This window comes from Plasmodium gonderi (assembly GCF_002157705.1).
Source record: "Plasmodium gonderi DNA, contig: Chr13, whole genome shotgun sequence".
Taxonomy (NCBI): domain Eukaryota; phylum Apicomplexa; class Aconoidasida; order Haemosporida; family Plasmodiidae; genus Plasmodium; species Plasmodium gonderi.
The window spans coordinates 591,554-617,989 of record NW_021628938.1 but is presented as its reverse complement, the minus strand read 5'-3'; the positions used below and the strand labels follow the sequence as shown (position 1 = coordinate 617,989).

The 26,436-nt window shown below is 28.1% G+C and overlaps 5 protein-coding genes across 5 annotated transcripts; 2 read left to right on the top strand and 3 right to left on the bottom strand.

The window, feature by feature from the left end:
* Nucleotides 1–7,069: 7,069 nt before the first annotated feature.
* On the top strand, nucleotides 7,070–10,054 carry PGO_130930 (zinc finger protein; the record flags this gene model as incomplete). Its single annotated transcript, XM_028689609.1, has 1 exon — nucleotides 7,070–10,054. One exon carries the CDS (start codon nucleotides 7,070–7,072, stop codon nucleotides 10,052–10,054), a length of 2,985 nt encoding a protein of 994 aa, XP_028545410.1.
* Nucleotides 10,055–11,028: 974 nt separating this feature from the next.
* Nucleotides 11,029–12,412, bottom strand: PGO_130920 (hypothetical protein, conserved; the record flags this gene model as incomplete). The annotated part of the gene is made up of 2 exons (XM_028689608.1): nucleotides 11,029–11,154; nucleotides 11,333–12,412. The coding sequence occupies 2 exons, from the start codon at nucleotides 12,410–12,412 to the stop codon at nucleotides 11,029–11,031; spliced, it is 1,206 nt and encodes a 401-aa protein (XP_028545409.1).
* Nucleotides 12,413–13,492: 1,080 nt separating this feature from the next.
* Nucleotides 13,493–13,720, bottom strand: PGO_130910 (mitochondrial import inner membrane translocase subunit TIM10; the record flags this gene model as incomplete). The annotated part of the gene is made up of 1 exon (XM_028689607.1): nucleotides 13,493–13,720. One exon carries the CDS (start codon nucleotides 13,718–13,720, stop codon nucleotides 13,493–13,495), a length of 228 nt encoding a protein of 75 aa, XP_028545408.1.
* A 920-nt stretch (nucleotides 13,721–14,640) lies between these two features.
* On the top strand, nucleotides 14,641–18,945 carry PGO_130900 (hypothetical protein, conserved; the record flags this gene model as incomplete). Its single annotated transcript, XM_028689606.1, has 1 exon — nucleotides 14,641–18,945. The coding sequence occupies one exon, from the start codon at nucleotides 14,641–14,643 to the stop codon at nucleotides 18,943–18,945; it is 4,305 nt and encodes a 1,434-aa protein (XP_028545407.1).
* Nucleotides 18,946–19,762: 817 nt separating this feature from the next.
* PGO_130890 (amino acid transporter) lies at nucleotides 19,763–24,451 on the bottom strand (the record flags this gene model as incomplete). The annotated part of the gene is made up of 1 exon (XM_028689605.1): nucleotides 19,763–24,451. The coding sequence occupies one exon, from the start codon at nucleotides 24,449–24,451 to the stop codon at nucleotides 19,763–19,765; it is 4,689 nt and encodes a 1,562-aa protein (XP_028545406.1).
* Nucleotides 24,452–26,436: the final 1,985 nt, after the last annotated feature.

The following is a 26,436-nucleotide window of genomic DNA, read 5'->3' as shown; positions in this document are numbered from 1 at the left end:
GTGTAGGTGACATGTGTATGCATATAAAATATCAATATGTATGATGTACACAATTGTACATGAATTAAACGTACGTATATATACATACATGCAGGTATGTATGTATGTGTTTCCTCTATTGGTGAATGATGGTAAAGCGATAAAAAAATTTATAATTTTGCGTGTTTACATTTTTAGTCCCTCAATGTGTGCCTTATGCTTATGACTTATTTTTAAATATAGTACATAAAATATGTTCATTTTACTGAAAAAAGAAAAAAAAAAAATACAAACACAGCACACAAAATACCATTTATTTTTTTTTTTTAATATTTATAAAAAAAAAAAAAAAAAAAAACGTGCTACTATATTTTGCTATGAAAAAGTTCTGAGAAAAAAAAAAGAATAACGATAAAATGCAAAAATACTAGCACAAATAAAAAAATTTTTTTTTTTTCCTTTTTTCCTCTTCATTTAAAAAAGGTTAATTATTTTTTCTCTTTTCATGAAATTTTAATTAAGAGTAATTTACGTTATATCAATTGTTATATATGCATGTGTGAATGCATACATACGTGCTTATTTTTTATGGATTATATAGCATTATTGAGGATATATATATATTGTATACACTCACATGTATATAATTATTTGTATATTATATGAATATTTTTACACGTGAGGAAATTATAACACATATATATAAACATATATAGATATACATATATTACATACATTTTTTTTTCATACAGAATATCACTTAATTATATGGAAAACTATTATTGTTGCGCATGTATTTTTTTAACCTTTTTATTTTATTTTTTAATACATTTTATGCTCAGCACGAACCTCATATGTATGAGTTTTTAATTATTTCTTAATTTTAGGCTTAATTTCATCTGTTTTTAAAAAACACAAATTTTGTAAATACACATATATATATATGTATATATTGTTCCCCAAAATATATGTAGCTTTTTGAGGGGTTACACATATTTTCTTTATCTTTTCGTTTTTATTTAATTTTGTAATTCTCTTACGGCAAAAATAAAAAAATAAAAAAAAATTTTAACTTTTAAAAAATACTGTTATGCAGAATTTTTTTTTTTTTTTTTTTTATCCACTGTGCATTAAGAGAAAAATTTGAACATATGCTTATAACACATGGTGTGCTTGCATTGTAGGACACTTATTCATAAGCGAATAGGAGCTTGTATACACATTTACCTATATATTCAAGCATAGGCACAAGCGCATAAATATGTTACCTACGAATTTTATCAATTCATCCTTAAGTGTAAATTTTCTAAGTGTCCTGTGAAATCCGAACTATATAATGTTTTGCATAAATGTACACAGCGTAAATGTTACAAAAAGGTTACTTTTTTTTTTTTTTTTTTTTTTTTTTTTTTTCCTTTTGAAGGGGAGTTGAGAAGGGTAACTTCATATCTTAGTGATTATTTTATTACATTGTATATACCACAATAAGAATGGGAAAAGTGAAAAGATACATAAAGGGAGACTTAAAAAGAGACTACATAGAAAGAGTTATATTGGAAAAGAGGTGCTAAACAGGTGCGTATATAAATTGGTGTGCAAATTTGCAAGCAAGTCAAAAAATAAACTCAAGTCGTGAAAGAATGACTTCTTAGAGCAGTAGCACCTTAAAAAAAAAGCAGTTCCATGTGTAAAATGTATCATGCTTAAGAAAATTAAGAAAAAAATTCTCAAATTATTTTGTAGTATCTTGATCGCTTTTTGAACGATCTGTTGGGGGACAATGGGCATGTTTATGTACACATGTATAGTCAATCAGACTATTGTATACATTTGCACACACTTAAGCACGTGTTTCTTTTTGTTTCCCACTTTCTGCAACAACACTTCTGCTTATTTTACAAATTTTCAAGAATGAGTAAGAAAAAAAAAAAAAAAAAAAAGGAGGAAAAAAAAACTTCCTCTCTATTACTAGAAATATGCATCATAGTGCACTGGCAATAGATTATCAGGTCCTTTTAAAATTTAGCACATTTTTCTATGTTAAATTATACAAAAAAAAAAATAAATAAAAAAAAAAATTCTCACTTTTGTTATGTTTCATTTTTAATAATTTTGAGTGTTCGATACTTTTGAAATTGTGTTTTATACGTGAACCATGTGTAAAAAACACAGAAAACATAAAAACCTTTTTGCTTTAAGATTTCTGAGCAAAAAAAAAGGAGAAAGAACACAATATAAAACTGCTTCGTCTTCCATAGGTGTATATGGATGTATATATATATATATATATATATACATCCATAAACCATATGTACATGTATGTAAACAAATAATATGATCGCAAATGAAGTATTGTCTTTATGTAACAATGCAAAATGTACATTATAAGATGCAACAATGTTTCTGCAAATGTTTATTTTTCACCGATATAACTATGGAAAACGAAACCAAATTTTTAATGACATCCCAAGGATGATGCTTTTTAAAAATCGTTAAATAGTAGTACAAGTGCTGTTATCTCAACACACGTATATTAATACATAATTACATGCTCATGTATGCATCAGATGAGCATGGCAAATGGTTCATGTTTTATTAATTCACATCATATTGCTGTAACATTCACTACAAGGATTTTTCCCCATCCAATCATATTGTTTATGAAAGTTATAATTGCATTAAAATATTTTATTAACTCATAAATTAAGGCGCGACAACTTGTCAAATATGTGTTTATAAAAAGCGTATTTGTGGTTAGTTCACGATTATGCAAGTACCATCATTTGAGCATGCTTACAGATACAAAGAACATGTACATATACATAATATATATGTATATATATATTGACATGCTCTTGTTTATTTTTCCCTCTGTGCTTAAGCAATTCTGAGCTGCCAAGATAATATCTTCATGTCAAAAATAAAATAAAATAACTACCTTTAAAAAATATGATCCTTTATGTTGCTCTAAAGAGGGAAATCTATGTAACCTAACTACAAGTATAGGGAACATCTTTTGAAAAAGAAGGAAACCCATAATATGATAAAAAAAAAAGAAATGGCTACTTTGCTTTTTTTTTTTTTTCCTCCTTTGCATTCATATTTTAATGAAAAAATAGAGTTTTTCACATTTTTTTAATAAAAAAAAAATCGTAATGAAACAAATAGGCAACAGTAGCAAATGTCGAAGTTTTGAAAAACATGTTCACCAATGTGCATTTTAAAGAAATTAACACATATATACATGCCAGTTGTAGAAATGGATATGCATGCGTACATGTGTAAAGTTCCTCTTGTCAACATGTTTACAAACCTTTTTTTTTTTCCAGAAACTTTGTACCATTTTTACCCCTCTTAAGACACACTCCATACCTTTTCACACATATGTTATTCCTCTTTTTTTTTTTTTTTTTTTTATCACACATATTTTGGGGCTTATCAACTATCTTTTTCATGCTCACTGTAACTTTATAAGTATATACAGCATGCGGGAAAAATTGAACGTTTTGAAAATATTTGTTGAAATTCATTATGACAATTTTTATTGAAAATGGAAATAAGTTCCATGTTATAAGAATACACTTGAGTGCATGACAAAATATATAACTATTAGCATCTTTGTACAGATATAAGGATCATTTATTGTTCCTTAATATTTCATTCCTGGGTATCTGTAATTTTCTTAATTTTTTCTTTTTATCTACATGATTGCTATTATGTCAATATATACATTTTCCTAAAAGGATTATATATTCATCTTTGATCAATTCATTAAAATGATGATAAGAACTTTCAGACGCATGTTATTTTGTTTATACGTTTGTGCAATGTGGCGAATGCTAACATCATGTGCGTTTATAATAGTGGGCGTATGAACGGCCATTTAAAAATATATTTAACAATTTCGTTGCCCACTTTCTTTAAGGCATATAACCATTTACATTACATATTGTTTTTTAGCTTTTAGTTATCAACTTTTTGAACCAAAAAATTTTATTTAAGTTATTTAGTGATATATAAACCTAGATGTAATTCTTTTCTTAAACGGGGGTGAAATTTTCCTTTTTTTTTTTTTTTTTTTGATGTTATCACAAAATTGTTTCTTAAAAAACCTCTTTCCACTTGTACTTCATTTTTTTTAATTTCACGTTTTATCATTTTATTCACCTATCACCGTTGACATTTTTTTTATACGTATTAAGACGTTTTAAGGGGATGTGTGTATGAGGGTGGGAGGGGTTTCTTTCATATGGTAAAACATTTTTGCATTTAAAAAAAAAAAAAAAAACAGCTTACAAAAATAGTCCCCAGAGCATTTATGTCGTTTCTTTATTCAATCATATTTTCAAGGATATGTTGTTTTGCTCAAACTACATGAAATATAAATATATATAAATAAAATAAGGACTTATTATATATGAACAAATGATGTTAAACAAACGTCATAAGATACAAAAAGGTGAACATATATATATATATATATACATGAATCCACAGAAAAAAAAAAAAATACGCATTTATCGTGCTGTAAAAATATTAATGGGTGAAACAAATAAAAATTATGTTTCATATTTTGTGCAACCAGAAAAGGTTTATAATCCTTTTTTTTTTAAAATTCACAATATCGAAAAAGTGGCTTAAAAGAACGTATTTTATATGTATATATATTTTTTTGGGTACTTGCGTTTATGAGTATGTTATTTTATGACCACTTGTTCTGCATGCATTATACATTTCATAACCATGGCTAGTGATAAAATTTTTTAGGTGGAACAATAAATAAGGGTCAGTCATAAAAGTAATATGATTACATTTGATTATAAATCCCAAAACTTCCCGAAAGCCCTTTCGCATCATTCTTCAAATTTTCTTTACATGCAAAATAAAGGAAAAATTAAAAAATTTTAATATGAAATATGAGTGGGGGAAAAAAAAAAAAAAGTGAAAAATGTTCTTTACAAGTTTTTTATATATATACTTTAATTATACGATTTTTTTTTTTTTCCTTTTAAACTTGAAACAGTAGAAAGCTTACAAATTTTACAAATGACCGACAAAGCTGCTTTTTGAGTATATATAAACTTGAAGCATGATGTATATAAAAATACAATAATAAATATATAGCATATTTATATATGCATAAAGCTATATGCTCGTCACGTACCGCAACCTATCCGCGTACGCATATACAAATGTGCTTGTATAAAATTGTAAAATTATTTGCCCAATAAATTATTAATAAAAACATGGGCAATAAATATACATTTCGTATATATTATGGCAATTGTGGCTTTTTTTTTTTTTTTTTTTTTTTAATGGAAACAATTCTCACCTGTATGTTTTGAAGATGGATAAAGAGGTATTTTCATATTCGCCTTCGAATTGACAGGGTTGTATGAGAAAAATTATGTTCTCAAAAAAAAAAAAAAAAAGGATTTCATTCTTTAGAATATTATGATTTAATGTTATGTAAAAAAAATAAATAAATAAAAATAAATAAAATAAAAATAAAATGAAATAAAATGAATAGAGTAAAAAAAAATATCAATGACCCACCGAGTGGCCACACTTATAAAAATATGAAAACGTACTACTTCGCGCACGTCGCTCTTTAAGCGAATATATGCATGTTGCATATCACTACGAATGTACATATTCAAACACGCACGCGCATATATATATATATATATATATATATATATATATTTGTTTTGTGTATAAGATTGAAAACAATTATTGTAAAAATTTATGAGCTCTGAGTACTTCATATTTGTGTATCTATAAATTAACACATTCTCGTTCATAGTTCTTCCTTGAGTATTTACGTGAATACACACACTTTTAGTGTATTTTACGCCCGTTTTAAAAACCGCTTTACTCTTGTATGTGTATATATATTTTCACACATTATTTGCATATTACCTTACCATTTGTAAATGGAAAAATACCAAGACTACATGAACACAATACAGAAGACGTTAAAATTACAGTTTTTTTCCGAAATTCCCTAAATCCTATTGTTTTAAAGTTTGATTTTTCTTGAAATATACCGTGGAGAAAGAAAAGGGTATTGTGCAGTTGTATTATGAACACATCCGTATGTTTGTCTTTATAAGTATAAAAATATTATGTGTTTATATGTTACATATGAATATTGTATACATATATAGCACGAGTACCTTTTAAGTAGGAAAAGAGATTTATTTTTTATTCCTGCTGAATAAATTATCCAACAGCACAATTGTAGCTGCAAGCTCTGTTGTTACATGTAAACTCGCTTTGATTTAAAATGCTTTAATTTTAATTTGAAAATTAGCACTAATTTTTACATTAACGCGAACTTCATTTTCAATTGTGACTGTTTTACGTTGTTGCTTTTTTTTTTTTTTTTTTTTTCTATTTAAATCTATATGCATGCTGTTTCTTTTCTTCATTCTGAACTTATGTATCAAGCGTATTTTTTGTGGTGACAAATGTTTAAAGGAAGGCAAAGGCATAATATGCAAATGTGCACCTGCGAACGTGTGTATGTACGCACTCATTCGTGCAGGTTACTTATATATTAAGCATATTACATATACTGCACATTTTTATCCCTATTTATAAAAAGAAAAAAACAAAAAAAAAAAAAAAAAGTAAAATAGAGTATAACAAAGTGGAACAAAGAATGCCAGAGTAAAAACCCAACTGTCACTGTGAGAATAAAATACTTTTATTTAATTTATCCATTAACATACATGAATTTTAATTTGATAAAAATAATTGTAAAGGAAATATATTTTTCGCTTGTATATTTTCATATTGTGCGAATTACCTATTATGTGTACTCAAAAGAAATAGCAGAATAACATTATTTTGAAAGAAAAAACAGAAAAGGATGCATGCATCAATATACACATACATTTGTGTATATATGTACATACATATATTTGCATATGTATGTACGTTACCATTTTCCCTTGTGCACTTATGATCCATGAGAAGTAACATAATGAAACATTTTGGAAGAACGGATAAATCGAAGGGATCGATTGTGCACAAATGAATCTTTGTTAACATAATAAATATATATATATATACATATACACATATGCATGGCTTTCTCATTCGAATGATAATAAGCAGTAACAACAAAATGAAGGAAAATATTCCAAACATTAACGAAAGAGGGAGAACGAAAAGAAAGGGAACATTTCGAAGCCTATATTTTTCAAAAAAAAAAAATGATAAACCTAATGGCCATAATAAAAGCAACATGACCCACATGTTCACATCAGACATTATTGATACCACTTCTTTAAATGATAATCAGAAGGAAATGCTTAACGAAAAAGTATCTAAATCCAATGTATACGATTTAGAAATTGCTAACCTAAGGGTGAAAAACAAATTTCAATTTATATATATTCACGGTGCAGAAAATAACTCTTCAATGACATATAATAATGGATCTAATGAAAGAGATAATAATGCCACCTCCATTGATGTAAATCTAATGCATAATACTGCAAATGACAATGTTCATCAAAATACAAATTATAACATTAATAATATCGCTAGTAATAATCACAATGATGATCTATCATGCGAGGATCCCAATCATTGTACCACGATCATAACGACAGAGAACGAAAACACAAAGGAGGCAAGCAAAAATACAGAGGCGAGAGATTCTCCTGTGCATGTAAATGCATACGGAAAAAATGAAACAAATCAAGAAAAATGTTCCAATGAAACTTCTAATGATGAAGAAGTAAACAATACGAAGTTATGGAACATTTGGGATAATCTTGAAGAGGTCAGAAACGGTGTTATAAATAACGAATCAAATTGTCTTATTCCAAATGAGGGAAATTCGAATGAAAATGTTATGAATGAAAATGCTACGAATGAGAATGTTACGAATGAGAATGCTACGAATGAGAATGCTACGAATGAGAATGCTACGAATGAGAATGCTACGAATGAGAATGTTACGAATGAGAATGTTACGAATGAAACTGAACAAATTGAGCATGATCCTATGGAAAATTCACCTAGTGAGAGTGCGCCAAACGAAGACATCGACACCATCAATCATATACTACCCCCAACGAATGACCTCCGGATTGAGCGAAATATAGAAACACAAAATGAACTTTTCACAAGCATGCAGAATCGAAACGAGGTAGTAAATGACACACGTAGAAGTAGAAACTCTGTAGAAAACGCCTCTAACCAAGAGGAGTTAGACTACTATGTTTTAACAATAAGAGATCTAAGAAATACTAATGTGAATGAAAGTGAATATGAAAATGATGAAGGTCTTGAGTTATCTTTTTATCAGAGATGCATTATCTGGAAATTACTAGGATATGAAATAAAGCCAATTTTGGAAGAATACAATTTGAATAAAGCTATTAGGATAATTTTATTTATATTCATGCTCTTGGCACTTTTCAGTATTGAATTTACTCTATTATATAATAACTTATTAAAAGTAAAGACAGAAGAAAATCAATTTTTGTTAGTGGAATCAAATTATAACAAACTTTTTGTAAACAATTTTCTATTTCAGTTTAATGAGAAAGAATTAAAAAATTGGCATTTAACAAATGATATTATAAAGGACGAAATAACGAAAGGAAATTATATGCTACATAATAATATGTGTGAAGTAATTAGCAAATTAAATGTAAATTGTGATAATTTATTAGAATTCTACAATAAGAATAACGAAATAAATAAAGAGAAATTAATTGAAAAATCTATCAAAATATACGATGAATTAAAAAAGAGAAACATGTGCATTTATAGGGTAATGGAGTCTTTGTTAGAACCGTGTAATGAAATAAGCACAAGAACACTAAATAATGGAAATAATTATATATTTTTATTTGTAATGGAAAAAAAACACCTAAAAATTAGCAGTTTGTTTTTAATGTTAACATTGTTCTTTTTCTGTTTGCGTATAGCACTCATATTATCAAGAATCCTTTACGACTTTGTTTTATTCGTGTGTTTTAAAAATTATAGATTATCAGTTGAAAGCAAAAGGAAATATTTAGCTAAATATATGTGGTCTGTCAGCACAATACTATTTCTTGAAGTAATACTAGGTGATGGTTGTGTTGTATGGTGGTTACATGATATTGATCCAATTTTTAATTATTATTTTCAATATTTTATATGGTACATTTCTCTCTTTTGTCTTTTATCATGCATCACTTATAAAATATTTAGAAAATGCGCAGAAAGACATGATCACAATAACTGTTCAGCAATATCATATTCATTACAATATATACATGATTTTCTATTTGGAATGAATATAGTTTTTGCTTGCATTTTTATAGTATTAAATATAAATAAGGCAATTGTTATTACTATAATTGTGACAGATATTGTTCTTTTTATTGATATTCTAAATGATTCCTATTTGGAACAGATGCAATTAACGAATTTTCAAGAATTCCCAACAAATCCACAAAGAAAAAAAAAAAAATACTACATAATTGAAAATAAAAAAAAAAAAAGAAAAAAGTTTACTTTAATTCGAATGAATGAACATATTTATCAGGAAGTTACATTGGAGAGTATCTCAGAAAAACATGGAAATAAAAACAAAGGTGATAATATGGATGTAGATAATACAGGAGGTGGTAAAAAGTGGCATGAAAAAAAGAATAGAATATTTAATTTGAAGAATGTGTTTAATAAGAAATACTTGAAGAAGAAAAACATTTTCAAAAATGTGTCTAATAGTAGTAAGGAAGCCGAAAACGGAAATGAAAATAATAATCATGGTGCTCTTGACCAAAATAATAGTTTGGACAACCCAGTCATATCATCATTAGAATATTGTGAAATTTGTGATGAGCGTTTTAAAAATGTAGTATTATACCCATGCATGCACGGAGGGTTCTGTGAAACCTGCATAAGATCCATGATATTTAATTCTTTGAAACTGAAAGATTCCTTTCCAAATTGCCCTCTCTGTCGAGATGCCATTAAAAATGTCTACAAAATATCGTACGAGGATTATCAGAAAAAAGTCCAGGCTGTTACCATACTGACCATCAGAGCGAAGCACTGAATATATATCCAGGTGGCAAATTGCCAAATAAGAAGGTTTGTTAACGTGCATGGACATGCATAATATACCTTGGCACTCTGAGCTCCGTTTTACAATGTGAAATTGTACCCCACTACCCGTTACTCTCACCACCCATTACCCACAACCCTTGGGTCATTTGCCTTTTTTTTATTTTTCTTTTTTCTTTCCCCCTTGTTATTCTACTTGTTTATTTGTTTTTATCTTTTTTAATTATCGTCACAAATTTGTACAGTCATTTGCTTAGGTGGCTATACGTATTCCACTTATCCTGTATGCTTTAAGTTACACACGCTCCATGATAGGGGCGTGGATTATCTCAAAGCGGGTACACCATATTTCACCCTTTTACATTGTAAAATTTAGAGGAGTACATGAAAAATGTTTGGAATGATACAATAAATTCCATTTGTTTCTACTTTTCATATCCATGTATCTCATCTGTATATTTTTTTTTTTTTTTTTTTTTTTTTGTTTTTTTTTCGTTTACATTTATCTTCTTAACCCCATCCCCTGTGTATATAATTTTTGTGCGATTTATCAATTTATACAACAGAAAAGATACACATATGTATATGATACGAGAATACATATAATCATGCATATACAACTATTTTTATTCAAATGTACTTTAATGATTTCCATATTTTTAAGTTATTCATATTTATAAAATTAAATATACTTAAAATAATTTTAAACTTATAACTAATGCGATATATTTTAAATTAATAATTGTACCGTTTTTTAGCTTTATGAAAACAAAACAAAAAAAAAAAAAAAAAAAATTATGTGCATTATATATTTCCATTCGGCAGGATCACATGTCAAAGCTTGTTAAAACCTGCGATGTGGAAAGAGGGATGAATAAATAATAAATAAACAAAAGTGATTTAAGCATGATGTAAGCATATTTGGCTATCTTTGCATGTATTATAAATGCAGTTCTGTGTTCAGTTTTATTTATTTCTCTCGGTGTATTCCATTTTCCTCGTTGTTATTACCTTTCTTCTAACACTCCTTGCTAGATGAAGATTGTTCTCTAGAAAGTTAAATAAATCGTTCACGCAAAATTCCAATGGTATCTGGGAAAAAAAGAAAAAGAAAAAAAAAAAAAAAAAAGATAAACTTTGTACACCAATGTAGGAGTGTTATATACATTATGTATATCTTGGTAGACGTATTATCATAATAGGTGTACTTTCCTACTGACAATTGCATAGACTCCAAAAATTTGGAAACACACATAAAAAAGTTAATTACGTAAATAAATCCAAAGGTAGAAGACAAAGAAATTTTTTTGTCCATGCAGATAACTAACGGAATTTGAGTTCGATGATTTTTTAAAAGTTTGAGGCAGTTTTCTAGCAACCACTTATCGGCATCATCCTTTAAGTGCATTCCACATATATTTTCTATAGCCTTTTTTTTTTCCTCTACCGTTTTTATGTCTTTATGAAAAAAAATTAAATTTGGATCAAATCCATTTTGAATAATTTTATAACTGCAATCGAGAATTTCATTTTCATAGTTTTTATGTTCAATGTCTGGAAATTTTTCCCGTGTTATTTTATTTGCTGTTTCTTTCACTTTTAGTAATTTTCTTTTCCTTCTTTTCTTATGATTTATCTTTTGGTATTTTTCCTCTAATTTTTTTCTTATGTAATAAAAGTAGCTTCTTCTTTTTTGCATTAATAGGGTGTGTTCTTCGGATGGTTGGAATAATGCTTGTGTGTTCTTTACGTGGTTTGTTAAATCATCCCATAACGAATTTATATAACTCTTTTGTCTTTTCTCATTTTTCCCATTTTTCTCATAATTCAGTAAGTCCTCACCCAAATTTTCAGCACTCTCATTATCACATTCATTAAATATGTTCACATTTTTTATTTTATCTAGGGACTTCCTAATCTCGTAAATCAACTTTGCTGTAATTTGTTCTTTCTCTTGGGAAGATAAATTATTCGATAGAGTTTGTAATTTAATGACTATGTTTTTATACCTTCCCTTAATAATTTGATGTTCTGAGTTTTCGAACACCTTGAAAAAAACTAATTTTTTTTCTATAAATATGTTATTCTCACTTCTTGATGACGAGCTCAGAATATCTATATAAGAATTTAAAACACTTAACGATTCACCGTTTACCTTTTTTAATTCTTCTGGTAAGTCTTGTGTCAAGTCTGGATGTATTTCCTTATAAAAAAAAAGGAGCAGTTTCCTGATGCTCTTTCGAAAAATAATAGATTCATATTTCCTTTCCTTTACAAATTGAAATTCATATTTTTTACTCCTAAGGAAATTATTACATGTGTTGATGCTTCTCATCAATTTTGCCAACATCGGTTTGAAGTAATGCTTTTACATTTTAGGTATTTTTTTCTTCCTTTACGAAATGTTAATAGGAAAAAAAAAAAGTGCGCGCGAAAATGGGGAAATTTAATGGGCTTAAAATGACCAAAAGATTGGCAGCAGAAATTGTAGGTGCTATAACTTAAGAATTAAATTTCTGCGACTTGGGTTTTAAACATAACGGATGGCGCTTAAAATTGTTTCGTGGGGAATAAGAAGAAAAAAAAATAAATAAATATAAAATGGAATGCAAAGTGAAATACAAAATGAAACACAAAGTGAACTACAAAATGAAACACAAAGTGAACTACAAAATGAAATACAAGGTGAAATACAAAATGAAATACAAGGTGAAATACAAAATGCAATATAAAATGAAATAGGCAACCATTTTTTGGTGCAACTATGAAACGCCCACCTCCCCACAGTTTCACATGTGTGCTTAATCACCCCAAATATAAAATTAAAATTAAAGGTGCAAAGCTGTAACTGCACTTTTATATTGAAGCTTGTGTTTTTTTTTAACAACCTTTAATTAATACACATTTTGAATTGCTTATAGAGGAGAAGCAATAAAATCTTTCCTTTTTAAAAAGATAAAATAGTGCGCATGTTTATTTTATTTTGTTTTTATTCGTTTTGGAAAAAAAAAAAAGAAAAAAAAAAAAGTCACAAAATAGTAATAGAATAAAAATAAAAAAAAGACGTAAAATGCTGCAATAACCATGTAAATAGGGGCAACTTGGGGTAAAATAACAGATATCTAGATATGTGTATAAAATAGAATTAACCATAAAATAATGCAGTTAAATAATATGTTTAAATGAATACGTCAAAAGCTCAAAGAAAAGAGATTCCTCATAAAATTATTTCATGTGCGTATTTTCACGCGTATTAAAAAAAAAGCGAGCAAAAAAAGTGAGAGAAAAATCTAATGACTGCGATTGCATAAGCATATACACTATCGTGTTCTGGAATAAACAAGCTCATGAGTATAAACATCTAGTTTTACATATAGGTATCTGTGCACGAAACAACACCTCCGGAAATTGGTCGTTTCTCACACCTGCTTCATTTGGAAAGCTGAGATTCCTGCAAATTCTTCCCTACGAGTGTATGTATTTCCATGTATTTATGAACACACCTGTCAACACAACTTGTTTCACCTACGGAAAGAAACGAATCATTAGCATCTGGTATACATTTTCCCCAACATGTGTTTTGCATTCTCTTGAACAAATCAGACATACCCAGTAGTTCTACCACAGTGCTATTTACTTTGCTTATGTTTTCATTCATCTTGATTAGGCATGGAGAAAAGCTAAGAGTTCAAAATTAACGGTTTCTTCGGTGTTTCCTATAGTTCTATACAAGAGAGAGAAAAAGGTTTCAGTCTCATAAGAAGAAAAACAAGTGCTAACAGGAAATTTCATATGTACGTTATATATACATAGGCATACATACATATGCATGTTTAGGTATGCTATTTTTTTGTATATATATATATATATATATTACTAATAAGCTGCTTTTTTCTTCTTTTTTTTTTTTTCCTTTTAAACATGTATAACTTTCGAAAAAATGGGGAATATGTTTTTTAAGAAAAGGGAGAACATTGTATACATTACATACTTGGAGGAGTAGGGTTTGTGCTTTTTAAAAAAAGTAAAAGGCGAGGGGAAATTATTCAAACAAGGAAAAAAAAAAAATGCAACTTTGCTAAATTAAATAAAATTGAGTTCAAACTATTAATTGTATCGTTTTTTTTTTTTTTTTTTCTAAATACAATCCTTATCCAACACTTGTTTCCAACTACTTTCATGGTTCAATTGTAATGATAAAAAAAAAAAAAAAAAAAACGTAACATCGTCCCTTCGTAAAATACGCACAATATGTGTATACATACATATATATGTATGTATGTGTATGAGCACTATGGTTATATGTAGAATGACAGTGCAACAATTCTATGGAACAGAGCACTTTTTTTTTTTTTTTTTTCCAAGTGTATACATTTGTAATAGCCTGACAATATGAATACTCAGACTCGCTGCAAAAAAAGAAAAAAAGGCCAAGCGTATAGATTAATATTTTTTTCCTTTTTTTTTTTTTTTAGCTATTTCCCCATTCCTACTTGCAATTGGGGAAGTAAAAAAAAAAAAAAAAAAACACCTCCAACCCCAAGGACAAAGTATCAACTGTGATGTGGTGTGAAAAAAATGAACAATTATATGCCAAAAAGTTTCGATGAAATATTGATACACCCAAAGGATAAATTAACCATTTTGGACTTTTTTATAAATTTGATAAAATTTAACAATGACCCAATTTTAAGCACAGAATTAGAAAATCTTAGTAATGTCAGACAACATGTGGATGTGCAAAATTTAAAGAATATATGTATAATTTTGGGATCTCCTGGAAGTGGAAAAAGTACCCTAGTAAAATATATATGTGAAAAATTAAACATGAAAGAATGTTATTATGAACCCGAATCACAAGAACACACAAATTTTGTTAGAAGTGCAAATGAAGAAAATGAGTATTATTATCATCCGTATAATAATTTTTTACTTTATTCCAATTGCCAAGTTGGTAATACGGAAAAAGGGGAAATGAATGAGGGAAAAAAACATGAAGAAGACAAGTTTGTCAAAAAGGATAAGGTACCTAATATTTCGTCATACCATGAATTGGTTAGTAATAACAAGAGAAAGAAAAATTATGAACATAGAGAAAACTGGCAATTACAAAAAATCTTTAAATCCGAATCTGAGAACAATCCAAGGAATGGAAAAATGAACAAATCTGTACTAGTAGATATTAGTAACAGAATTAAAAAACAAATTGTGGAAGATTTGGTAGAATGTAACGATATGAATGGGAAAATAGCCAATGGAATTTTTAAATTGTATAGTGTACTTATGAATATATTCAATCATGCATTTGGAAGAAGTACATATTATGAAGAAGGCAATTATGAATTTTTCTCTCCTAGGATATCTAACAATTTTAATAAATTGTTACATAAATATTACGTAATGGGGAACCAAATATGGAAAAAAATAAATAAATTACTAACATCATCTCATAATTTGAAAAAGCACATTTTGGAAAATTCTATAGAAGCAGATAAAATAAAAAAGGAATTTATAATTGATATGTTTGCTGATGATAATCATAGCGAGTACACAATTAACAGAATGAACCATTCCTGTAATTTACATGAACATATCAGCATAAATGCAAACGAATCAAACAATTTAAACAAATCTGTTATTGATACTTTGAAATTGTACATTAGCTTAAAGGAAGAAATTAATGATGATTTCTCTTTGGCTAACACGTTAAGAGAAGAATTAACAAATTTTATTGAAAAAAAAAAAATTAGACAAAGAACTGAAAATTTCATGTTATACAGAAGAAAATGGCTTTTCAAAAATGACCAGGAGAAAAACGAATTAGCACTAAAAGAAATGAACAAATGGACAATTTTTCCTAACATTCCAAAAGAAAAAAGAGACCAAATTAATACCATATCGATTAATGATACCCTGAACAGTGAAGTTAAAAAGTTAATAGAATTACAAAAATGTAAGGAAATAATCTCCGAATTGGCAGAAACTGTAAATTTAAAGAAAAATTTGAAGCAATACCTAAACCTCAGTAATGAATTATACAGGCGTGAAAATATTATCAGAACCCTCGAAAGTGAGGATATAAATAAATTATCTGAATGTGGTAGTTTGCATAGTTATATAAATACTAGAATAGAAAATGCAATGACACAAGAGTGTAAAAAAAGTAAAAGTGCAATAGATCTAATTATATTGAATGATTATTATACACATTTAATTAACAATTTTCATGTAATGAACAATGTAAGAGGACTAATCCTGTGCAATGTATTTATTAGCAACACTATGTCAGATGTAACGATTATCAATTCCACCATTGTAAGTCATCTAAAGGGAGAAGTTCTTAATGATCTTATCAAGAAAAATAATTCACCCAAAAGAGGAAGTGATGAAAGTTCTCAGACGGAGCCCAAAATTTTTTCAGAAGTAATGGAAACAAAATTGATTTCACTATTTCCCAATTCGATGAATTATATCTCAACAAATTTTGATGTGTCTAACCATAATACACACCACACACATATGAAACGTTTAATGGAAGATGAAAAGAACGTTTTAGAGAATATCACAAACAATTTAATGTGTCTCAGTAACTCATCAGGAAGAATAAGTGATGATTTACATCTGCCAGAAAAGGCACGAATTAAAATAGTAAACTATTGTGATGAACTTTACAAATTGAACAAACGAATGGGCAATAATTTAATAAAGTGCATCGATTTAATGAAAGAAATAATGATAAATTTGTGCAAAGACAGGGATGTGAAAAAAAAACTGCTTTGTGCTCTTATAGATGATATAGATCAAAATGATGCTATAGTTAAGTCGTTTTTACCAAATACTTTAGAGAAACATATGGATACTCTCATTTCACGAAGTTATTTATATACCCAATTGATGAATATAGATCTTAAAAAAAAAAGAGAAGATGAGAAAAAAAAAAATTATTATGAAGAACATTTTATAAATACCCGTGCTGTAATTGTTGATGAACTGCCATTAACTGAGTTAGAATATTCAGAAGAATTCAGAGTAAGTTGTGTTAGTTCGATGCAATTTATATTTAATCGTGTCAACTACTGTAAACAGGAATATCTAAAATATATGAGGGAAAAAAATTGCATTAAAAAATTTCAAGAATGTTATGCAATACATCCCATGATAATTTTTATAAATTCATATGAACAAATCAGAACTGTTAATACTTTACTAGGAATTGATATAAACAATTCCCCTCATGTTTATTTTATAAAATTAAAAAAAATACACCCTTTATTTTTGGAAAAAACACTATCAGAAAGATACTATTGTAGAATGACAAACTTAAATAAAAATGTGAAACAAGTTATAAAAAAAATGACACACAACTGTAGTGGAGATATACGGTCTTGTTTTAATACTCTCGATTTACTAAATCGAATTCCAAATTTGGGTAATATGTCCCTCGAAGAAATATATGACATTACACTTTTGTGTCAAAATGATATTTTTTCTTTTGCAAGAAAGGTGTTGTATCGAGACATAGGATCAGGTGTAACCTCGATGAATTATTTGTCAAGCTCAGATTCTTTCAACTTTGACGTGAGTTGTATAAATTTGAATATCGACAATTTGCACCAAGACATACCAAACGCGAGGGAAACACTTGATAACTCTTGCTTATTTTCATCCAATCAAAGTGAGAGAGGAATGAATCATTTCATGGAAAAAGGATCGGAGAATTGTACAAATGGACTGAGAGTTGTCACCAAAATGTCGATAAGTAGCGATAAGAATAATGAATATCAGATGATTGGTTTAAATAAACAACATGAAGAAAATAATCATAGAGAACAAAAAAACTACATGAACTTTTTCAAAGAATTAGATGATAAAGCAGATATGATGAGTATATCAGAAAAGTTCCAAGTTTTATCCTTGTTAAAAGAAAATTTTATATATTTTTATAACAGTTTATCAGATATAGCCAGATTATTTTCGAACCTAAGTATTATTAATCACTCTTTTCGTGGAATTGATTGCTCAAATTTTTTAATGAGAAAAGCACACGAAAATATGAGTGATGATGTAGCAAGATTTACAAATGAACATTTCAGATTAACTTATAGATATTATATAACCTGTAATAGTAACCCTCGAAATCCAGCAGATAACATGTCAATAACGAACGATGTACAGAACAAATCACAAGAAGAATTAATTAAAGGAAAAAAAAATAAAATAAATCATTGTGCATCCAACCCTTGTCAAGTTAAAATGTTTTTCTCACTTAAAACGAATTCCATGAATAAATATTATTATCATTTTAGCCTAGTCAGAAAAGAATTATATGATAGATATATTATGATTGTGCTTCGGAAAATAATGAATCAAAATGTGAATAACACGGATGATGTTGCAACAAGATATCTGTTTTTTTTACGCGGAAATTACGAATTGTTTTCAAGTTTTTTTCCATGCTATATATTACTTATTATACATTTCTGGAATAGTCAATACTCATGTGAGTATAATGTAGTGGAGGAAAAGAACGATGAAAACTTGTTTTGCTGCAAGTCTAAAAACGACACACTCTCAAATGACAGATTTTATTTTAACAAATTCTGCGAAATAATATATCATTTCAATCCACACACCCCTGGAAATAGAAAAGGACAGGAACATATCACGGAGATTATTTCATTTGTGGAATCGTTTATTACTCCAAAATTTATAGCTCTTTTTTTCCCGTCTTACTTGAAATACCTAAAAAACGGAATAAGGCAAAAACAAAATGTCAGGAACTTCCTTGGCAATCAGGCTGTGTCCACAGAAACATATTTTGAAATGAGGAATGTGCTTCGCCTCCACGACATGGAGCTGTACAGCTATTTCTTCAACTATTAAAAAATATATTAGCTCTCAAGATGCAGTATGAATATATATGTGTGTGAAGAGATGTTCCTATGTTATGCTATTTCCTCGGTGCGTTTGTTTGTCACTTTCGTTGGATGATTGTTTGTTTGTTTGTCTGTCTGTCTGCTTGTTTTTTTGTTTGCCTCTTTGTTTCTTTCTCTCTTTGCTGCTCTCTTTGTTTACGTATCCTCTACCTTGACCTATTTGTTGCACACAGCTGTGCATTAAGGCATACATACGAACACTGCGTGTAATTACACCTTTTCAATTTTTTTTTTTTTTTTTCACTACGCAGCTGCTTGCACAGTTGCCATTATTTTTTTGTTCATGTTTTTAAAAAATGGAATAGAATTTAAAAGCATATTTTTTTTATGTTATACGAAAAAAAAAGTAAAATAATGAAATAAAAAAATATATCATAGCAGAATAGGTAACAATAGAATAAGTCATGAGAGTAAAAGGGCATGACAAAATAAGTCATAACAACGTAAGCCATAACATCGTACTTCATAGAAAAGCAGATAGTAACACAATGAACATGGTTACAACAAAGACACGCAGATACTAATGGCAAAATGCACAATTGAGTGTGGGTGAAGAAACATGATAATAATTTTAGTTGTACCGAAAATGGTCGGGACATGGAACGTTTGTACTAGAGGAATATATATGTACGTAATTTTTTTTTTAAAACGTTTATTATGATAACAAAATCAGGGAAGAGATGGGAAAGATGAAAAAAAAAAAAAAAATCCGGCAACATGTATACATTTGAGGAACAAATTAGAATTATTTATGCTCATGCATGTTAATATGTAAAATCATATAAAACAGAAATAAGCAACACTAGTACTGCAATGAATAAAAGTACCTCTGTTATTTTTGCGTGCTTAATTCTTAGATACCTAGAAGGGTATACATGAATTATGTTTTCATTAATTTCACCATTCACATAGTCATCTATTTGATAAGCATCTTCATATCCATGCAAAGGTTTCTCAGGACAAATTAAATTAATTGTTGGTAAGTCGTCACATTGGTTTTCCTTTTCATGACTCATAAGTAATGGTTCCTTTTTCTCATCATTCTGAAATTTATTTACATAATTACACTTTAAGTTGGGAAATGAAATCATTTTTTTTGATGTAGTTTGCCCTGATTTGTTATCATTGTAAGAGATAACGTCCTCATTTGAGGAATGGAATAAATTTAAATGATACCCTTGACAGTTTTGTGTACTCCCTATATTTTCACTGTTGTTTTCTCTTTCTTTATTTACATAGCTACATGTCCAGTAAGAATTTCTAATATTTTTATATCTGTTAACATTATTATTTTTTTCACTGAAAGATAGTAAGAAATTATACTTGTAATAATTGAATATATTGTTTATAGTATCATCGAAATTATCTTGTTCATTTCCTTTATTAATTTTGGGAATCACATTATATACATTATCTGGTACTGTTAGTGTATTCACATCTTTATACATTTTTTTTTTTCTATTATACGAATTCAAGAAGTATAAAAATCTGTCCTTTGATTGATCATTATTCCTGTTTATATCCGCTTGTTGATCTTCATTTTTTTTAAATTTCTTTTTTTGAGTTTGATCTGCAAGGGGGAATGTTTCATACTTGTTTATGTAGCTACAGTGTGTTGTAACACCCACTTCAGTGTTGTTTAAAGTACCTAAATGGATATCGTTTCCCTTTTCGTAATTATATGTATGGTAATTTTCTTCAAAACTATTCATAGTGTCTTCAATTGATTTTTTTTCATGTTTATCATTTTCTCCCATTATATCAAAATCCTTCTGCTGTGAAAAGTGCACAGGTTCTTTTTCTTTACGCAGTGAAGATGAAAACTTGTATTTATCCAAGTTATCAACACTTTTAGTCTGCAACAAGTTAATCAAATCACCCTCACTTTTTCTATCTTTGATTGGGCAATTCCTACAAGAATGTAATTTACTTAAAAGGGCCATACCATTTATTTCGTCCACATAATCATTGTGGTTATCTATATTTTTACAAGAATTCATAGAATAAGAAAAAATATCAGTTTTGGATTTTCTAAATGATAAATTTATATTTTCATTTGAATGAAAAATATTTTCTACATTTGATACATTTACATGATTGTTATTATTTGGTGATAGGTTATGTTCATCTTCATTTTTATTTCCATCGAAAGCCCAAGTTAAATTTTTCTTATTATTTATTCTATTAATAAACATATGGAAATTATTTTTTATATTATCACTTAATTTGTCTTCATATATATCACTTAAGCACATCCCGTTTTGTGCTTCTTCCATTTCGTCCTTATTTTGATTTTCCCCATTAGGTACACTGCTTCTAATTCGTTGTTTGTTCACTTTGGTTAATTTTTTTGTAATTCTGTTGAGTAACTCATTTGATTTTTTACCTTCTTCCTTACTTCCATTATTTACCCTTGTTTTATTTCCATTAAATGTTTTATCATCTATCCAACTTTTGCTCTCGCCATTTTCCCCAGTATTGGGACCATTTTTTTTATCATCCTCTACAATTGGAAATTTCCATTCTTGAATTGGCAGATCCTTAGATGATAACGTTTCCACATGTTCCTTATGCGTATCATAGTTATACGATTGGGCAGAAGAATCCAAATGACCGAAAGATGTATTATCTCCACTTGAAGTGTTCAAAATGCCCAATGAGTGGCCATGAGTAGAGTTATAAGTATTAGATAATTTATATAAAGTGCATGTGTTGCAGATGTCATAAAAGTCGTTTTGTTCATCTGTGTTATTTTCCAACAATAATTTTAGATTTAAAAATGAGTCGAAAATATCCGAATATTTTATTAAATACTCATCCCTTTCGTAGTTACTTTTTATTATTTTGATATCATTGTATATATCTCTTGACAAATCTGCTATTATTTTATCATTTAAAAGGTCATAATCAGTAATATCCGAATAATCAGAAAATTCTTCATGCTCATTTTTAATGAAAATATTTTTGTACTTTTTATTTTTCTTTTCAAACCCCATAACTGTTTTGTGCTTCCTTGATCTTCTAATACTACTATTATTTTTGTGTTTTTCTATGAGGTTGCTATTATTTCCCTTCGTACTAAACATAGAATGATACTTGCGAAGTTCTAGTGACTTTGTGCCCTTCTTTCTTCCACGATGATATTCGCTTGAATTTTTTTTCTTTTTTTCAACATTTTTTTTCGATAAAACCTTTTCATTTTCTTCCAACGTTTTGTGGTAGATGTCAGAATTTTTGTTATGATTCTTATATGTTATGTCATCTATTCTTATCTCCCCAATTATTTCCTCGTCTACTCCTTTATTTACACCTGAACTGTCCTTTCTGTCTAACTCTGAACCATGGATTTCTGCTTCCGCTTCACTTGCGTCTTCAATATGAATTCGCACGTGCCGAGGATTTATTCTTAATGAGACGCTCTTTTTTTTTTTCGTCTTTTTCCTCATTTGGTCTTCCCTTTGAAGAGAATTTTCTTCTGGTTCTACTTTTACTGGAATTATGAAATCATCCAAGGGGTGATTCTCCATTGGTTTTTCTTCATCCGAAAGGAGAAGTTTTTTCTGATATTTTTCAAGTGGTTGTGTTATTTTACATTTTTCGTAATCCTCAGAATGAACCATGGTAACATTTATATCTTTCCCATTTTTAATACTAGCCTCTTCATGACTTGGAAGGACACTTCTGTTATTTAACTCTTGAGTCCCCCCTTGCCGACTATGGTATATATTAGTGTCGTTACCATTGTTATTCAAAAAATGTGTATGCAGTGTTTTATTATGCGATAATGTGGGTAAACAGAGTGGTGTTTCCTTTGGATACTGCTTCAGAGGAATATGATTAGATGGATGTATTTTTAAATTGTTTTGTACACCATGTTGCATGGTAACACCGTTTTGTTCTTCATTTTTGAATTTTGTAGACGTATGATTTATTGTGTTTTTTTCATTGTTTATATCATTTAAATAAAAAATGTTATATATGGATTTCCTCATTTTGTATTCCTTCGGATCGTATAGGACAAGGGTGTGGTGAAGTGGATTTTTTTTTGAGTAGGGAATATTTTTGCATGCTATAAGATATATAATAGGTGGTGTAATAAAATTACATGCATATGAAAAAATCAAACTAGACCAAGTAAAAATATTTTCAAAAATAGCTCTTGAGGTGAAAAGCCAAGAAATTAAAAATGGGAAAATGGTTCCCAGAATAAAAGCGGCTTTTTCTGAACATATATTGCTGTTAATTAGATTATATCTTGTTGCTATACAATATACATATATACCAGGAGCAATTGTTAGTAAATCAAAAAGGTATATACAAATTTTCATGTAGACATTTATAAATGGATTTTGTAGTATGTCATATAATATATTATCATTATTAATATCAGGATAAGCTGTACATAATATATACCCAAATATATAATAAACAAAACAGCAAAAAAGGTTAGATATCCAAACAGTTTTGATTATTTTTACATCTGATTTCATTTCATTTGCCCAACAAGGAATAACTGTTACTGCTGAATAAGAAGAAATGTAGGATGATAAAAGTTGTTTAAAATTAAAATCTCCAAAAGCTGTCGGATATTTTATATTTGCATATTTCCTTATATCTTTATTTATTATTGTCCTACTAGCATTATAGCGATATATTTTAAGACTACTTAAAAAAATCATTTGAAATATTGTGCTCATTAAAAATATGAAAGATAATAGCTGTATTTTCATATTGTCTTCTAAATTTGATTGAGAAAAATATATAGATATTATAGCATTTATTAAATATCCTACAGTTACACATAGCACATAATTTCTACCATAATATAATACATTTATATCCTTAATATATTTTAACTGAAAGTTTGGGTACACGGTAAATCCAACTGTGTATCCTATAAAATTTATTATTATATAATCCATTGCGTGGGACACTATAACTATTGATATTATATTACTTGCTAAAATACTGGCATAGTAACATATTTGCATGATCCAAAAGAATATATTATTCTTTCCTAAAAAATAACACACTGTTGATATATACTCGTATCTCTTGTTAAAATGGATATTATTTGGTATCATAGTCATTGCTCTCAGAAATAATAATGTGTTAAATATAGTTAATAAGCATATTAAAATATTTGTAATTAGACATGGTAACCACCCTGAACTTTTAAACATATATGGAATAGACACAATTCCAGAACCAAATATTTGATTAATTAGGTATACATAACTGTACCTGTTTCCTATCGTTTTATTTCCAAAATATTTATTTTCTTTCAATCTTTTCACCTTTTCTATGTATTCCTTTTTATCATTATATTGTGTCTTAATCTTTTCGTATTCGCTTTGTGCATTAATCTTTCCTTCAGATTCTTCTAAATTTTTATACTGTGTTCCTTTTTCATCCTTCATTTGAATTTTACAAAATACGTGTCCTTTCCCCATCCTTCTTTTGTCTTTTTTCCTTTACTAGAAGTTTAAAAATGGGGTTCTTTGCAAAGTGTTCTATAGTTTAATTACTTTCGTGCTATAACCTTGTTTAATATGTATTATCACTATTAATATCTCCACCTTCCCCCTCCCCCACAAACAAACAGGCAGAAGAAACACACTAACACCTTCGTGAACTATTATTCAATCTACTTTCTTGTATATTTCTTTCGTCCCTCCAACCTTTTCTCTATTGCAGCATATTGATTATTACAGTTTCTTTCTTATATTCAATGCTTCAAACAAGTTACTGCTATATGGCATTTTCTTAACCTTGCTATGGTCCCTACTTGTACATTTGTTCTTATCTCTATTCACCCAAGTTTATGCTTTATCAATTTTTGTAGCTCTTCACTCAAGGAAAGATTGGATTTCTATTTTAATCTCCTCAGAAATCACATAAATAAAAAACAACACAAAAAAAGAAAAAAGAAAAACAAAAAAATTACAAGATTCACTAGAATTTTTTGTCTAAAACAGGCATACAAGATGCACACAAATATATGCAGCTCCTCTCTTTTTAGTTGCAAAAAAAAAAATTGTTATGTTTTATATTACACATGGTTTCTTATATTTGAAGGACTTACAAAAATTGGGGAAATGTGTAAAATTGGTGATTCTGTCATACTGAAAGAAAAAATGCCAAAGTGTGAATTTTGGAATGCTTTTTTTTTTTTTTTTTTTTTTTTTATTAATTACACTAATCATTTTAGAATAACTAAAGGATTTCTCTTGCGCCTCAGCTTTTTTATAAGGGATTAAAAACTCAAGAGAATTAAATTCTGTATATCATGGATAATTATTAAATTGATTGCTCTTTTCTTAGCTTCGCTTCGTTTCCTTTTTTTTTTTTTTTTTTTTTTTTTTTTTTTTTTTTTTTTTGCTATATCATTCAGTTCCTGCGTTAACACATTGAAATGAATGTAATACTTTATTTTCCAAAAAGTATGTGTATACACACCTTAAACTCCATCGAACATAACAGGTGAGTTAAATAAGAATTCATTAATTGTGCATATAACAGAACAATTATAATATTTAGACCTAAAAAAAAAAAAAAAAATATAAATAAATAAAAAAAGGTGCTTCTTTTCATTTGGTATTTATGAAAGTCATTTTATGACATAATATTTCTTTTTTCTTTTTTTTTTTTTTTTTTTTGCTTATTTTTTTTGTGTAATGCTTTGTTTGTGATAAATATGTACATGATATAATTTCAGGCTTCAAACGCTTCTTCATTCCCCTACGTAATCCGTACGTTTTTAAGAATTGTAGAAAAACAAATAAGAAAAGAAACATGAGTTTTTGACATATGTTTATCCTCTGAAATGCTAACAGATTAATTTAATGTCTAGTGCGCTTTGAAACCTTTTTGAATTGTGATGTTATTTGATTGGTGGGGATATATACATATAAGTCAAATTGAATTACATGTTTATTTGTGTACAATTGGTTATGTTCGTTCATATTTGAAAGAAAATAAGCCCACGTGAAAAATAAAAAATAAATAAATAAAATAACAAATGAGCAATTGCAAAACAAATTTATATCTAATTAATATTTGTACATAATTTTGTAATTTACTACGTATATCCTTGAAATTATAAAAAGAAGCTCACATATTTGTACAAAAAATATATATATATATATATATATATATATATATATATATATATATAACATAACAATACATAACATACTAATATAGTGCCTCACAATACAAGTTAAACTTAATTTTTCTTAAATTAAGCTTAACTTGTATTATGGATAGGTGTTATGCATAACATTCTCCCCTCTTAATGCATCCATAAAGCAAATATTTTGTCTTTAAGTTTTTTCACTTAAGCAAATAGCCTTACGTTAAAATTTGCAAATAGTTAGATTGTACATATGTGTATAAAATTTTATCGATATATATATATACATATATATATAACTGT